The 17,841-nt window shown below is 45.5% G+C and overlaps 1 protein-coding gene across 2 annotated transcripts in view; it reads right to left on the bottom strand.

Annotated features, from left to right (window-relative positions):
* The window catches only part of LOC117369344 (serine/arginine repetitive matrix protein 1-like), a 137,529-nt gene that overhangs the window by 32,500 nt on the left and 87,188 nt on the right, over positions 1-17,841 (bottom strand). For both annotated transcript variants that reach the window (XM_033963807.1, XM_033963808.1), the window contains one exon: positions 6,460-6,542. In XM_033963807.1, the coding sequence (XP_033819698.1) occupies positions 6,460-6,542 (83 nt within the window). The remainder of the gene's footprint in view (positions 1-6,459; positions 6,543-17,841) is intronic.

Here is a 17,841-nt window from a genome sequence, read left to right as displayed (position 1 = left end):
CAAGTTCAGGAAAGGGTGCAAAAAAAACAGAACAAAAAACCCAGTGTGGATAACAAATGCAGTGAAGAAGGCGATAAGCGACAAGAAAGCATCGTTCAGAAAATGGAAAAAAGACAAAACAGAGGAGAACCAAAAAGTGCACAAAGAACACCAGAAGGAGTGTCACCGAGCGGTTAGAAAAGCAAAAAGAGAATATGAAGAGAGACTGGCAGAGAAAGCAACAAACTTCAAGTCTTTCTTCAGATACGTCAAGGGGAAGCAACCGGCAAGAGAAGAAGTGGGACCATTGGATGATGGAGACAGGAAGGGAGTGGTAAAGGAAGAGAAAGAAATAGCTGACAGGTTAAATGAGTTCTTCACGTCAGTTTTCACGAGGGAAGATATAACTAACATCCCAGAACCTGAAGAGAGCGGAAAAGGAGACCAAGATGTAAAACTGGTCAATTTAGAGGTAAGCCAAGAAGATGTACTCAAGCAGATAGACAGACTAAAGAGCGACAAATCTCCAGGTCCGGACGGCATTCACCCAAGGGTACTCAAGGAACTAAAAAACGAAATAGCGGAGCCACTTCGACAAATATACAGCCTATCCTTAAAAACCGGAGAGATCCCGAAGGACTGGAAAATAGCAAATGTCACGCCCATCTTCAAGAAGGGCTCAAGGGGAGACCCAGGAAACTACAGGCCAGTGAGCCTGACCTCAGTCCCAGGAAAGATGATGGAGGCACTGATTAAGGACATCATCTGTGAACACATCGAAAACAATGAGCAGCTAAAACCGAGTCAGCATGGCTTCTGCAAGGGTAGGTCATGCCTCACAAACTTATTGCACTTCTTCGAGGGGGTAAACAGCCAGGTGGATAAAGGGGAATCTATAGATATCATTTACCTTGACTTCCAAAAAGCCTTCGACAAGGTACCACACGAAAGGCTGCTTAAGAAGATATGGAACCACGGGGTACAAGGGGTGATCCACCGATGGATCAAAAACTTGCTGGCGAACAGGGAACAGAGGGTTGGCGTAAAGGGCCATTACTCAGACTGGAAAGGGGTCACGAGCGGAGTTCCGCAGGGGTCGGTGCTGGGACCGCTCCTGTTCAATATCTACATAAACGACCTAGAGGCGGGAACCAAGTGTGAGGTTATTAAATTTGCAGATGACACCAAACTATACAGCAGGGCTCAAACCAGGGGAGACTGCGAAAATCTCCAAAAGGATCTAACGCAGCTGGAAAAGTGGGCCGAAAAATGGCAAATGAGCTTCAACATAGGGAAATGCAAGGTCATGCACGTGGGGAAAAAGAACCCGATGTTCACATACAGAATGGGGGGAACACCGCTAGGGGTCAGTAACCTGGAGAGAGACCTGGGAGTGATGGTAGACGCAACACTGAAGACATCGGCGCAGTGCGCTACAGCCTCAAAGAAAGCTAACAGAATGTTGGGTATCATTAAGAAGGGTATTACGACCAGGACGAAGGAAGTCATCATGCCGCTGTATCGTGCAATGGTGCGGCCGCATCTGGAGTACTGTGTCCAGTACTGGTCGCCGTACCTCAAGAAGGACATGGCAGTACTTGAGGGAGTACAGAGAAGAGCAACTAAACTGATAAAGGGAATGGAAAATCTCCCATATACCGACAGGTTGAAGCAGTTGGGACTTTTCTCACTGGAAAAGCGGAGACTTAGAGGAGACATGATAGAAACCTTCAAGATCCTGAAGGGCATAGAAAAAGTAGACAGGGACAGATTTTTCAAATTAAGGACCACCACAGGTACAAGGGGGCACTCGGAGAAATTGAAAGGGGACAGGTTTAGAACAAACGCTAGGAAGTTCTTTTTCACTCAGAGGGTGGTGGATACATGGAACGTGCTTCCAGAGGCTGTTATAGACAAGAAAACATTAAATGGTTTCAAAGAAAGTTTGGATAGATTCCTAGAAGAAAAAGGGATTGAAGGGTATAGATAGATATAGACCACTACTCAGGCGATGGGCCTGATGGGCCGCCGCGGGAGCGGACCGCTGGGCAGGATGGACCTATGGTCTGCCTCAGCGGAGGCAACTTCTTATGTTCTTATGTTCTCTAAACTTATTTTTTCCAGAATTCTGGCATTTGCATAGACATGTTAAAGTATGCTTTAATTTATATAGACAAACTGCTTATTAGCAGATGTTACAGTCAATTTGGAGTTGTTCATATCTGCATATTCTGTCTTTGGCGACCTCTCCCAGGGTAAGTTTTTCACATATCCTTTGAACCATGCACTTTTGAGGAACATAAGAATAGTCTTACTGGGTCGGACCAAGTATCCCATCTTCACAGTGGCCAATTCAGGTCACAAGTACCTGGCAATTCAGGTCACAAGTACCTCGCAAAAACCCAAATAGTAGCAGCATTCTGTGCTACTTATCCAGGGCAAGCAGTAGCTTCCCCTATGTCTGTCTCAATAGCAGACTATGGACTTTTATTCCAGAAATGTGTACAAATCTTTTTTTTTTTAAACTAGCTACATTAACTGCTCTTACCATATCCTCTGGCATTGCATTCCAGAGCTTAACTATTCTCCGAGTGAAAAAATATTTCCTCCTATTGATTTTAAAAGTATTTCCTTGTAACTTCATCGAGTGTCCCCTAGTCTTTGTAATTTTTGATGGAGGCAAAAAAAAAAAAAAAATCAATCCACTTATACCTATTCTACACCGCTCAAGATTCTGTAGACTTCAATCATATCTCCCCTCAGCTCTCTCTTTTCCAAGTTGAAGAGTCCTAACCTTTTTAGTCTCTCCTCTTACGAAAAGAGTTCCATCCCCTTTATCATCTTAGTCGCTCTTCTTTGAACCTTTTCTATTTCCGCTATATCTTTTTTGAGATAAGATGACCAGAACTGAACGCAATACTTAAGGTGAGATCACACAGAGGCATTATAATATTCTTAATCTTGTTTACCATACCTTGTTTGCTTTTTTGGCCGCCGACACATATTTGGTGGACGGTTTCAGCATACTGTCTACAATGACACCCAGATTTTTTATTGGGCGCTGATTCCCAAGGTGGACCCTGGCATCTGGTGACTATGATTTGGGTTATTCTTCCAAATATGCATCACTTTGCATTTGTCCATATTAAATTTTATCTGCCATTTGGATGCTCAGTCTTCCAATTTCCTAAGGTTTACCTGCAATTTTTCAGAGTCTGCATATGTTTTAACAACTTTGAACCGTTTAGTGTCAACTGCAAATTTAATCACCTCACCTATTGTTACTATTTCCAGATCAAATATAAATATGTTAATAGCACCGGTCACAGTACAGATCCCTGCAGCACTCCACTATTTATGACAGATATAATTTGAGTTCTTTACTCTATCAGCACTCCTGGCTTTCTTTCACTATTACTGAAACCACTCTATTGGGACTCCCTAAATATCCTGCTTCAAGGATACTCCACACCAAACTATCTGATCCTGGGTGACTGTCTGCTTCCCCTACCTTATTTTATAAGCTTCTCTATCTCCTTTTTAAACATTAGTGTCAACAGTCTGATTCCATTCCAGTTAAGGTGGAGTCCATCCTTTCTGAATAGGCTCCCCCTTTCTCAGAAGGTTGCCCAGTTCCTAACAAATCTAAATTCCTCATTCATGTACCATTGTCTGAACCACACATTGAGAGTTCAGAGCTCTGCCTGCCTCTTGGGTCCTGCGCATGGAATGGGGAGCATTTCTGAAAATGCTATCCCAGAGTATCTGGATTTCAGCTTTCTAGCTAAGAGCCTAAATTTGGCTTCCAGAACCTGCTTCCAGAACCTCCCTCCCACATTTTCCTATGTCATTGGTAATTACATGTACCAAGACAGCCGGATCTTCCCCAGCACTATCTAAAATTCTGACACTTGAGGTTCAGGACCTTCACACCAGGAAGGTAAGTGACTAGGTGATCCACGCCCACCAGTCACCCAGCAATCTACATGCTTAATGATCGAATTACCAACTATAACAGCTGTCCTAACCCTTCCCTCTTGGGCAGGTCCTGGCTATAAGATTATTTCTTACTTCACTATGGTGATGTTCTCATTTTAGGAGAACCTACCCCCCCCCCATCTTTCAAGACAGTACAGGGGCTGCCAGATTGACGGTGGGACTTTTCTACAACATCCCTGTAGGTCTCTTATGTACTCTTCCTCAGCCCCTCCAAGTCTGCTACTCTAATGTCAAGAGAACATTCTCTGAGAGCTAGGAGCTCTTTGCAGTAAGCACACACATATAATTTCTCACCACCTGGGAGATAATCATGTATGTGACACTCTGAGCAAAAGTCTGGACAGCATCCCTCTTGCTGTCAGCTAAAGACAAAAGTCTGTGAATTCTCAAGCAGGCAGAGTTTCAATTTTGCCGGATGGTCTCAGGACTCAAGGATCTCCCGTATGGGGAACGGCTGGATAAGTTGCATCTATATTCACTCGAGGAACGCAGAGAGAGGGGGGACATGATCGAGACGTTCAAATATGTCACGGGCCGTATCCAGGTGGAGGAAGATATCTTTTTTCTAAAAGGTCCCATGGCAACAAGAGGGCATCTGTTGAAACTCAGGGGTGGGAAATTTCATGGTGACACCAGAAAATATTTCTTCACCGAAAGAGTGGTTGATCGCTGGAATAGTCTCCCACTGGAGGTGATTGAGGCCAGCAGCGTGTCAGATTTTAAGAAAAAATGGGATTGGCACGTGGGATCTCTTCGGGGAGGGAGTTAGGGGGTGGGACATTGGTATGGGCAGACTAGATGGGCCTTGGCCCTTTTCTGCCGTCTGTTTCTATGTTTCTATGTAAATGTAAAAATACCTGCAAAGGGGACATAACTACATCAAATTTAAAACAATAAAATGAGGAGAGCAGAACACACACAGCTGCAGTCATGTGTAAAGAAGGAAAAGACTATAGAGGGCACTAAACTGTGAAATACACTGGAGGAAAAGTGAAAAATCCAGAGTGAATTCCTTCTGCAGCATGCAAGTATGAGGAAATAACCCTATTGTCTAGAATGTCTCACCTATTGCACTGGAAAAGCAGTTAATAAATCCCAATCTTAAATAATAAAATGCTAGCCGCGCATGCGCACTTGCCTCGCATGTTCCCTGATCCCTTTTCTGTCGGGATATGGCAAGACAAGTGCGCATGCACGCTTATTACGTCACTGACGGAGAGCAGCGAATGCAGGAAGCGGAGTGGCCAGGTAAACAAAACAAAAAAAAACAACCGAGCGAGCCGGGCCACTGAGAAAGCGCGGGAGACCTGGCCGCGGCTGCGGACGGGTAAGGAGCTGGGGCAGTGAGCCTTCCCTGCGGCTGAAATGGAGCCTGGCCACCCTCCGCGACAGACCACAGGAGTCAGAGTCCTTTTCTGCTCACTCCCCTTCCTGCGGACCCGACTACCTTGGCGATTCAAGCAGAGTGTGCAGCAGTCTTCACACGCTGCTTCGGGCCCTTCTACTTCCCTGATTTGCTCTGCCGCGTCTCTGATGATGTCATCAGGGACGTGCCAGAGTAAATCAGGGCAGTAGAAGGACCCGAAGCAGCGTGTGAAGACTGCTGCACACGCTGCTTGAATCGCCGGGTAGGTAGTCAGGTCCATGGGAAGGGAAGGGGGGGGCGCAAGGACTCTGGGGAGAATGGCAGACACCGGCCCTGTACTAACTCCCGTGGACAGGGGGAGCAGGAAGGGGTGCTGATGGACAGGGGGGGAAATGAAGGGAGGCCTATTTCTGGACAGAGGGAGCAGGAAGAGGTGATGATGGACGGGGGGGAAGGAAGGGAGGCTTATTGCTTGACAGGGGGAACAGGAAGAGGTGCTGATGGGCAGGGAGGTAAAATGAAGGGAGGCCTACTGCTGGACAGGGGGAGCAGGAAGAGGTGCTGATGGACAGGGGGGAAATGAAGGGAAGCATACTGATGGACAGGGGGAGCAGGAAGAGGTGCTGATGGACAGGGGGGGAAATGAAGGGAGGCCTACTGCTGGACAGGGAGCAGGAAGAGGTGATGATGGACGGGGGGAAATGAAGGGAGGCCTATTGCTGGACATGGGGAGCAGGAAGAGGTGCTGATGGACAGGGGGGGAAATGAAGGAAGGCCTACTGCTGGATAGAGGGAGCAGGAAGAGGTGATGATGGACATGGGGGAAAAATGAAGGGAGGCTTACTGCTGGACAGGGGGAGCAGGAAGAGGTGCTGATGGACAGGAGGGAAGTAAAACAAAGGGAGAAGGGCTGCTGCTGGATAAGGGGAGCAGTGAAGGGGGGGTGGTGGACACAGGGGAGGTAAAAATAAGGGAGAATGGACAGGAAAAAGCGGCTAAGGAGACAGAGAGAGAAAGAAATAAAGACAGACACACATATATTCTAGCACCCGTTAATGTAACGGGCTATAAAGCTAGTAAATAAATAAACTTCTTTCATTACTGTGATCACTAACCGTCTCTTTGGTCTTTCTTCCCGTACTTTTGCTGTCCTCCTCAAATGTTCAAGATCTCGCTTCTGTCTTTCTGACACACCTTTCTAGATTTGCAAAATAAAGACAGATCCTGCAATTAAAAAAAATCTTTGGAAGAAAATAGCTTATAATGCATATAATATCCCGAAAACATATATTATTCCCACACTTCAAAAAATGTGTCCACTATTGCAGTAATAAGATACAGCACCAAAACTACCATGAAGTCATAACATGTACATTGTACATGGATGCTTCAAGTTCAGTGACCATACCACTATTTGTTCTGGTCAAATCAGCTCTCAATGAATAGCCAATTTAAACTGGCTCCACAGTTATGCTCATATCACTTTACATCATTTTGCTCCAAATAAACAAAGCAGGTGTCTATTAAATTATCCAAATATCAGTGAAAGCCAGCAAATAGTGAAATAAATGTTCATAGGTCTAAAATATCTATTTGAAACAAGATTGTGACAAAATAAACATTTTTGTCTATAATAAGCACAAAATGGCACTTATCTTGTAAAAATACTACCAAAAAGTCCAACAGGATGGGAACCCACAGGCACGATGCAGCAAAGAAGACAGTGGGAACGGACAATGAGCAATCCACCATAGCCAGCAGGGTAAAATCAAGCCTTCTTTATTTCAGTCTTTATTACTGTACATCCTAGATTTAAATAAAGAAGGCTTGATTTTACCCTGCTGGCTCGCTCATTGTCCGTTCCCACTTATCTTGTAGACACATTTTTTGAAGGGTGGGAACAATATATGGTTTTGGAATATTCTATATTCTACCTTTATATTGGGTTTTGTTAAACTCTGAAGAGATTCTACACAATACAAAAATACATATAAGCTAAAAGTGTTTTAAGGGGATGAAGATAGACGATCAACATGACACCAGAGAGTGGATATCACAAAGTATGAAATTCTATAGAGTGAAAGACAACAGACCCATCAAGTCTTATGAAGCTAGAGTCAAGCTTCACAAGGATATGATACAATAAGTGCTAGTAAACAAAGGCTGGGTCTTCTAGATCCATGATTAAAACTGTCTAAGTTTAGTATTCACTGCTTTACAAAAACTGAGGAAATAAAAGGTATCTATATCTAAATGTCTTCTTAATCAAAACTGAAGCCTCTGTTTTAGCATGCTCCTTATCATCAGGGATTTATGGTTATTTGAAATTTAATCTTACCTGTTTATTTCCTTTCCTTGAAGTCCACTAGACCAGTCCAGATGAATAGGCTTATGCTAACTTGCCAGCAGATGAAGGCAGAGAACATAACTTTGCAGTGACATCACCACTGGCTATAAGCCACTATGCCAATAAGACAACAGCCCAGTAATTTATAACAAAGCTTGATAAATTCAAATAGTCCCCAAAATATACTAAATTAAAAACATCACCACCTAGAACCAAGGAAATGGATGGTAGTCTTGAAAAATACTATAAAATAATAAGGAAAAACCACATAACACACTCACAATCAGAAAACAAGAGATGAATTTGTAACAGAACAAAAAAAAAAAAGGCTAGATAAGAAACAAGCACTGCAGTACAGTATTAATGGCTTCCAGGGTGGGCCCTGGACTTGTCTAGCAGAATTCAAGGAAAGGAAATTAGCAGGTAAGATTAAAATTTCAGCTTCCTTATCATCCTGCTAGACAAATGGGATGTACCCAAACACCTCTATCACTTAGGGTAACAAGAAATCATGGCTGTTCAAAGTACGCTAGCTCCAAAGGCAGTGTCCTCTCTTGCTTGTACTTCTAGTCTGTAATGCTTCACAAAAGAATACAGCAAAGACCAGATAGCCTGCAGAGGAATGGTCTGATATTCTTCCCACGAAGATTCTTATGATCTAGTGGAGCGAACCGAAGCTCTTCATAAAAAAGACTGAAGCAATGGCCTCCTTCAACATGCAAGCCAAAGAAGCCTTTGACACAGTTTCTGCTCAATATGGTCTGTGAAACAAGATGAAGAGGTGCTGACCTGTAAAAGGAATCTGTAATCCTCATAAGAAAACCCAGTGAACATTTAACTTGAGCAATTTATTTATTTGGTTCGTTTTATATCCCATCCTCCCTAACAAGCTCAGAACAGGAGAGTGTGGTGCAGTGGTTAGAGCTACAGCCTCAGCATCCCAAGATTGTGGGTTCAAACCCATGCTGCTCCTTGTGACCCTGGGCAAGTCACTTAATCCCCCCATTGCCCCAGGTACATTAGATATATTGAGAGTCCAGCAGGACAGACAGGGAAAAATGCTTGAGTACCTAAATAAATTCATGTAAACCGTTCTGAGCTCCCTTGGGAGAATGGTATAGAAAATTAAATAAATAAATGAGCACTTTTTGTCAGCTTACTTCTTGGAGGATGCATGCAAGGTTACAGCCTGACTCATGGGAAAAGGGGAGACTACCTTGGAGAGAAAAGATGGTACTTCATGGAAGATAACTGCAACCAGCAAAACAAAACCAATAAAGATCCCTGCATGACAAGGCTTGCTTGCAGTTCTCAAATGTAGTGAACTGAACAAATAGCCACTGAGAAAAGCACCTTAAGAGGCATCCTTCAGAGAAACATGGCTCAACAGTACTTTGAACAGTTAGAAAGGCAGCACCATCAAGACATTCAAAACTAAATTTGAGACCATTAAGGAACCATAGCCTTAAACAGGGGTCTAGTCAGTCACCTCCACACCTTTTTAAAAAAAAAAACCAACCTCAGCAAAGAGCCCTGCAGCCAATTTCCAAAACAAGAAATTGTTTCCAGCTGCACTTTCATCAAGTTAACAGTCAGGCCCTTAAGAGATCCTTCTACAGAAGAAATATGACAGAGAAAAGATCAGCCTTGAGGAAAAGGTCCACTATGACTGTGCAGAGCTCCTCAAAGTGCTGTTAGATTACAGGCTTCAAAAGGTGATGACTGCTGGGGCATACCACTTCTGCACAAACTGCACCCTTTCAAGTGTGAAGCCATAAGATAGAATTAAGCCATCAGGATAAGACCCTCATGCAAGTCTTGGGCTGAGAGGGAGCTGGAGAGACTCGGTCACTGCAAGCCTCATGAGATTCACATACCATGGCCTGTACAGCCAGTTGGATGCCACTAGGACCACAACCATAGGGTGATTTTCTATTTGTTGGATCATCTAACCTATCAGTAGCCAAAGGGGAAAAGCATAAAGCAGCTAATGTTTTGACCAAGGCTGCATAAGTTCAACTGTCAAGGAATTGAACTCCTACCAGAAGAGTTGAATGCATTTGACATTGATTCACTACCAGATCCATAAACGATTGATCCCAGCCCTTGACAACTTTTTGAAAGATCTCCTGACTTAGTTCCCACTCTCCCAGAACAAGAGTCTGGCTGATAAACTCCATCTTTGAGAGTTATCCACTCTTGTAATGTGAGTTGCTGTGAGCCCCGTGAGGTTGAGCTCCACCCAGCCAAGAAGGCAGTTCATTTCCTGAGCACCTGCTATGCTGTGCACTCCTCCTTGTCTGTTGACATAAGCCACTGTGGTTGCATCAACACAGTGCAGATAAACTGCCAAATGGCTCTGGTCTTGAGCCTATTTACAGACCACCTGGATGCCACAGGAGACCAGTTCTCCTGAGCTACCTAACTCAGACAATGAACTCCCCAGTCCTACAAACTCGAAATGGATAAGAGTAACTAATCTGGAGGTTCCAAATCCATCCTCTTGATCAGATTCTCACTGATCAGCTGCTATGTTAGGCTTGTCCAAACCTGCAATGTTATGGGTAAGCAAGACAAATGCCCTCTGTATGGACTGAATATGTACTTTAGCCCATGGCACCAGCTCCAGAGAAGCCACCAGGGACCCCGAGAACTGGAGATAACTCTGTGCAGTTAATGATTAGTGGCCAAGGAGACTCTTGACCTGGGCCTGCTGCTTGACCAATCATGAACACCTGGCCTATGCTAGTGTCAAAGGATGCAGGAAGATACTTCAAGGACTGGATTGGATGCAACTTGATTTTTTTTTGTAATTCACGAACCTACCTAGCAACTCTAGGAGGCCCACAACTCTGGTGGTGGCGGACCATGCTTCCTGCTCTGACTGCCCTAACCAATCATCCAGATACTAGTGAACTAGAATCCCCTTTGAAACAAGAAGGCTGCCACCATTACCAGAATCTTAGAAAAGGTGCAGGGGGCTGTGGCCTACCCAAATGGAAGGTTTTGAACGGAAACCCCAACTCAGGAACACAAAAGTGCAGAACTAATAATCCTTTAGATCAATCTTCAAAGCAAAGCCCAGGGAGCCAATGGGGAACCCCTGAAGATCTGTGGGGTGGCCCCCATCATCATTCAGGATTTTTTTTCTGCTATGTGTTTCTCTATCCAAGCTCACTACAGAAAGGGGAAATGGAATAAGGAAGAAGAGCCACATGTTTGGACAAGACATTTCTCAATAGACATAGAAACACAGAATGTATTTGGAAATGACCACCTACTTGAGGATATCCCCAATGAAATGTTTTAAGGTGGACAGGTAAGGAGTCTGTAACTGGTCAACAGTGTCTCATCTCCATATGGGATAATATTTGATGGCTCGCCTTCAACTCATGTAGATTCAAAGTAGTTGTGACTTAAAAATCAGTGAAGACCATTATTTTAGATATATCAGATGTGAAGAGACACCATAATCACTGGATTTCAAGCATTTCCATGAGAAAACATAAAACCCAAAGTTGAGCACTGATCCTTCTGATCCTTTTTTGGGAACCATAATATATCTGAAATATTGCCTGTACCCTCAGCTTAGCCTATGGCAGCAGCACTTCTGTCTCCAAAGTCACCAGTATGGACTCTGCCTTTTTTGTGCTTGAAGCACAAGGGGAGACGAAAATATTAGGAATGGGAGAAGATGCTCTGAGGCATTGTCCACATGAATGAAACCTAGGAACCAAGCATCCAAGGTGCTGTGGGACCACTCTTGATAAAAGGGCTGGAGATGCCCCTCTATCAGCTGCATGTCAAGAATGGACCTAATGAGGCTCAATGGACAAATTTTGGAGCCTTGGAGGAACCAGAACCTCTGAACTCAGTTTTCCATGCTCCTCAAAGGGGTTGCACTTGGCTGTAAAGAAGTCCAGCTGCTCATGACTACTACCCTGGCAGGTAGCAACTGGGATCCCAAAGTTGATTGGTTTTTGAGACTCCCTATGAATGAATATGACGAATCCTGAAGTAACATCTGGGGCTTGGACTCCCCCAAATCCTTCACAAACTGTTTCAACTCCTCCCCAATAGAAGTCAACCTAAAAAAAAGGAGATTATGTCCTTACCTTGATAATATCTGGAAAACCAGTAGATAGGTGTGTCATTCTGGACAAGTGGGTTATCTCCCCATGGCCACGAGCCACATGCAGAAGGAATCCACTCTGGATTTTTTCTGTGATCCTCCTACTTCACTGGGAGCTCTACGGCCACCTGCAGTTAGTACCCAAACAAGAGCTCCATCGACATTATGTGAAGTAAGGACCAAAATGGGAAATTTCCCAAACAAGGCAAGTGTTCTGCTCAAACATATTAACACTTGTACACTCAACGAACAAGTAACAGCCAACAGAAGCATCATAAGAACTGCCGCTGCTGGGTCAGACCAGTGGTCCATCTTGCCCAGCAGTCCGCTCATGCGGCGGCCATTAGGTCAAAGACCAGTGCTCTAAATGAGTCCAGCCTCACCTGCGTACGTTCCAGTTTAGCAGGAACTTGTCCAACTTTGTCTTGAATCCCTGGAGGGTGTTTTCCCCTATAAGAGACTCCAAAAGAGTGTTCCAGTTGTCTACCACTCTCTGGGTGAAGAAGAACTTCCTTACGTTTGTACGGAATCTATCCCCTTTCAGCTTTAGGGAGTGCCCTCTCGTTCTCCCTATCTTGGAGAGGGTGAACAATCTGTCTTTATCTACTAAAGGAGCTCAGATAGTACCCTGTAAACACTACAAACATATTCTTCAGGGCCCAAAGGGCTGACTGGTATCCAAGATGCAAACTTGGATAAGCATAAACAGAATGACACAGTAGGCAGGTGCAGGAAGGACAGGGCAGGGGTCCAGAATAACATATCTATCTACTGGAAAAGATATTATCAAGGTAAGGAAATCTCTTTTTCCAGTGTAATAGGTGTGTCATTCTGAACAAATGGGACGTGCAATAGCTGTGTTATTCAGGACAAAGCAGTCACAGAAATCTATGGCAGGTTGACTGTGCTGGCCCCTAACACTGTATGCAGAGTGGACCAAGTCACAGCTCTACAAATCTCCTCTGGAGAGACTGCCCTAGCCTCTGCCTATGACGAAGCTACACTTCTAGTCAAATGCACCTTAACAGAAACAGAGGGCTGTTTCCCACAGAGAATGTAGGCTGGCAAAATGGCCTTACAGATCCATCTGGAAATCATGGCCTTGGAAGTAGGTGTGCCTTGCTTAGTCAAATGAGTCAGCACAAAGGGATGGTCAGAGAGTCTAAACACATTGGTGCCCTCTAGAAATCGAAGAAGCACTATTCTCATGTCCAACTTCTTCAAAATGCAGTTCTGTTTCTTAGAACCTGTAGGCTAGAAGACAGGTAAACACACCTCTTGATGAACATGAAACTCAAAAACCACCTTCAGCAGAAAAGAAGAAACAGTGCATAGGGAGATTCCAGTCTCTGAGATCTTAAGTAAAGGCTCTCTACAAGAAAGATCCTAGAACTCTGAGACTCATCAGCTGAGGTTACCGATACCAGAAAACAAGTCTTTATCATCAAGTGCAAGAGGGACACTTCTTCCAGTGGCTTGAATGGAGCATTGGTGAGGGCTCGCAGAACCAAATTGAGGACCCACAAAGGTGGTCTGATGCGAAGAATACCCTTCAGAAATCTGGCGGTCTGGATGAGACGCCAGCGTAGGTCTATGGCTCCAAGCTCTGAAACAACACTTTGAAAGAACACTTTGAAAGAAGCGGTGCTAACGGCTCACCGAGACCAGCAGCAGTATCGGGAGCCCCTCTCCAGCAGGGCACCTGATCACAGTTACACCCCTCCCCCGATCCAGCAGGGGAGAACACTTTAAAAGAAGCAGTGCTAACGGCTCACCGAGACCAGCAGCAGTATCGGGAGCCCCTCTCCAGCAGTCACAGTTCCACCGCATGTAGATCTTCACATTAATATTGAAGAGTGTCAGCTCAGGAGTGGCGTGTGAGCACCGCTCCGCCTCTCCCACGACCCAGCAGGGAAAAAAAAAAAAAGATTGCTTTCAAGCAGCGGGCTGACATCTTTTCGCCAGCCCGCTCAGGAGAGGAGTGCGATCACCACTCCGCCTCTCCCACGACCTAACAGGGAGAAAAGATTTAATCTCCTCTCCCTGCTGGTAACGGGGAGGAGGTCGAGATGGCTTGACCGACCTGCATGCTGGTCCGATGTAGTCCCTCCATGGCGGCATGGGCTGGCTCCCGCCTTCATCTGCCCTCAGCACGCCGTTGTTGCAGCTTGAATTCAACGGAGCTGGTCCTATGCTGGTTCGGGAGGGGGCGAAGCAGTGCTCCCACACTCCTCTCCGCTAGTGGCTGGACATGAACACAAGGAGCCGAAAGCCAGAACTCTCCCATCCACCATGAAAAGAAACAGGACCCAATTCTTCAACTCTTAACCGCCACAATAGAACCATTCAGGCATCAGGCAACGGCTCCCTCAGCTGCCAGATCGGAGCAACTGTCAAACTGGAAATCGGTAGGTGAGCTCAAAAGAAGCAAACACTAACGAGACTGGAAGTTCCAAATGAAAACAGCAGAGACAGAACAAAAAACCAACAAAAAAGAAATTTAAAAGAAAAATCAACAAAGGCAAAATAAAACAAAAACAAAAACAAAAGCAGGACAAGGGAGACAGCACAGAAGATGGCCTAACTGGCCACCATCTTGTTGGAATATTCATTTCTATCTCTATCTCCACCTCTGTCTTTATATTTTTATCTTTACTTTTTCATAAATTGTTTCTTCAGGTACTTTAGTTAGATTGTGAGCCTTTGGGACAGTTAGGGAATTTCCAAGTACCTATCTTATTTATTGTATCTTTTAATGCATCATTTTTGAAAACCGCTTAGAAACCTCACGGTTATTAGCGGTATATAAGAATTAAATTAAATTAAATTAAACAAGAAAGCCACCTGAAGTGAAGCCACAGTAAGGCCCTTGTCAAGGCCTGCTTGGAAAAAACCTAACAACTACTGAAACTGGAGCTGAAAAAGGCTCCAAATGTTCTTGGGTGCAACAATGCTGGAAAGTCATCCATACTTTAGCATATGGAGAGATTGTAGTCGACTTCTTAGACTTGAGAAGGGCGACAATGAACACTTCTGAGTAATCTTTACACTCTAACACTTTGACTTAAGAGTGTGCTGTAAGAGCAAAGTTATCTGGATCCCCCATGCATACTGGACACTGAGAAAGGATATCTAGATGCAACTGCAATCGGAGGCTGTAGACCTGTTCAAAGACACATAAGATCTGCATACCATGGCCTGCGAGGCCAATCTGGAGCCACAAGAATGACTCTTCCCTGAGGAGTTGCAATCCTTTGAAGGACCCAGCCTTTCATGAGCCAGGGAGGGAAGACATACAGCAGGATGCCCCGAGTCCATGGCTGGACTAGAGTGTCTACAGACCCTCACTTCCAGGCTCAAATCTTCGACTGAAGAATCTGTCTGCTTTCTTGTTTTTGCTGTTGCCATGAGGACGAAGTGTGGACAATCCCAGTGCTGAATGGCCTGAAACACTGCCATTGACAGCATCCATTCACCTGGGTCCAAGGTCTGTCTGCTGAGGAAGTCGGCTTAAACATTGTCCATGCCTGCAACATGTATTGTCAATAGCGCCTGGAGATGATGCTATGCCCAGTAAAAGAGCATGCAGGCTTCCAGAGAGATGCACTTTTGGTGCCTCCCTGGTGACTGACATATGCCACCACTGTAGCATTGTCGGAGAAGAATCTGATCGCTTGACTTTTGAGAGTCTTCTGCAATTTCACCAGATCGAACTGGATGGCATGCAGTTCTAGCCTGTTGATCAACCACTTGTTCTGAGAAGACGACAGTTGGAATGGGCTCGCTAGCCCAGGAGACTGGCATCTGTCGTTACAACCACCCAGGAAGCAATCTGCAGAGGCACGCCCTTGGAGAGGAACTGAGGACGGAGCCACCAATCCATGCTGGCTCAAGCCTCCAGTGTCCATGGCAGAAACTAGAGAATGACACAGTGGTTGTTACCCATGGTTAGCCACGGGTAACCCGCCGAAACGGGGAGAGAAAAAATAGTGGTCGCTGTGGGGACGGGGACATGGCCATTCACCGCCCTATGGAGCAGTGAATGGTCTTGTCTCTGCAGTGAAGCAATCATGGATCGCGCGGTCCAGCATCCCCACCCGATCACCGCATCCTGCCAACTCCCTCACTCCACCTCACCTTAGGTGATGACTTTAATTCTTCTTCTCCCAGTCGCACGCTTTCAATAAGCTGTGCACGCGGCTCACGCGGCTGCTCGAGTTGTTGAATCTTCTCCTCTGATGCAGCTTCCTGTTTCCGGTTGCATCAGAGGAGAAGATTCAACAATTCAAGCAGCCATGCCTGCGCGGCTTATTGAAAGCGTGCAGCTGGGAGAAGAATTAAAGTTGGCACCTAAGGTGAGGTAGAGGGAGGGGGATGGCGGAACGCTGCGATTGGGCGGGAGGTGGGCTGCTGGATCGTGTTCCCGGCTCACACTAGGAAGGAGGGAGTTAAAGGGAAAGAGATTCTGGGCCGAGGGGATGAAGAGGGAGAGAAGGAAACCCACAGCAGGAAAGAAAGGGGAGGACAGGCAGGTGAGCCAGATGCTGGAAGCAGGGGGGAGAAAGAGGGGAAGAAGCTAGATGGGGTTGCAGAGAAGAGACACATTGGTGTAGAAGAGGAAGAGAGGGGAAATCTGGACACAGGAAGGTAACAGAAACAGAGAAGAAATTATGTATATGGGGGCATAGGGATAGAGACATAAAGGGGAGATACATGGGGGGAATTATGTGCATGGGGGCATAGGGACAGGGACATACATGGAGATGGTATATGGACACAGGGGGGGGGGCGATGCCAGATACACAGGGGAGATATTAGAAATGGGGAAAATAGGAACACAGATGCAAGATGGTTTGTCGGGATGGGACGGGGACCAAGCTCGCAGACTCCGGCGGTTTGCACAAATTACATTGTAATGCGCCATGAAGATAAGAGGGAGGAAGGGAGATGGTCGGACCGCGCGAGGGGTGCTGAACGGCAGTAGAAAGGAAGACACTGAAAGGGGTGGCGAGAGGGAAGGGGGTGGTGGAAAGGAATAGAACAGACGCTGAAGGGAAATGTGGAAGACAGAGTGGGGCGAAGACGCTGGAAGGAAAACAGAGATGCCAGACTATGGGGGGAGCGGAGGGAAGAAGATGGGTGCCAGACCAATTGAGGGAAGGGGTGTGAAGGGAGAGGCACAGTAACAGAGCAAATGGAAGACGCAGAGAGAAGACAGACAGTGGATGGAAGGAATTGAATGAGAAGATGAGGAAAGCAGAAACCAGACAACAAAGATAGAAAAAAAAAATTCTATTTATTTTCTTTTTTTTGCTTTAGGATAAAATAGTATATTAGTTGTGTTGATAAAAATTTATAAACAAAGCCCTGCCAGCTGAACATCTCTTTCTCTAGTTCAGCAGCCAGAACTTTGATTTATAAGGAAGGAATAAGCTAAATATTGCAGTACTGAGGCTTGTAATGGATGCTATGGGGACAGTAGTCGCGGGGATGGGGCGGTGACGGGGACAAATTTTTTCCTCGTGTCATTCTCTAGCAGAGACTTCTGTAAGGTGGCTGCCTGTGGAGACCAACGGGAAAGTAACATGTTCTGGAAAGGTCACATGTGGGCTCTCACCCAAGGCACCACATCTATCTTGGCCAACATGGACCCCAGGATTTGAAGATAATCCCACGCCAATAAAGTTAACTTTTCCAAGAGACAAGAAATTTGAGAGCACAGCATCTGTCTGCATGCCTTTGATAAATAGACTTGTCCAACAGCCATGTTGAGCAAGATCCCAAGGTACTCCAGGGACTGAGTCTGTGTCAAATTGCTCTTTTGGTAATTTACAATCCAACCCAGATCCTCCAGGATTCAGATCACCTGATTCACTGAGCGCTGATCCTCAGATAAGGGGACCCTGATTAGCCAGTCATCCAGGTAGGGATGAACTTAAAGTCCCATCTTGCACAGGTGAGATGTTACCACAAACATCCATTTGGTGAAAGTGCGAGGAGCTGTCACCAGGCCAAAGG

This window comes from Geotrypetes seraphini, chromosome 11, assembly GCF_902459505.1.
Source record: "Geotrypetes seraphini chromosome 11, aGeoSer1.1, whole genome shotgun sequence".
Taxonomy (NCBI): domain Eukaryota; kingdom Metazoa; phylum Chordata; class Amphibia; order Gymnophiona; family Dermophiidae; genus Geotrypetes; species Geotrypetes seraphini.
This window is presented reverse-complemented; position numbering and strand designations above follow the sequence as displayed.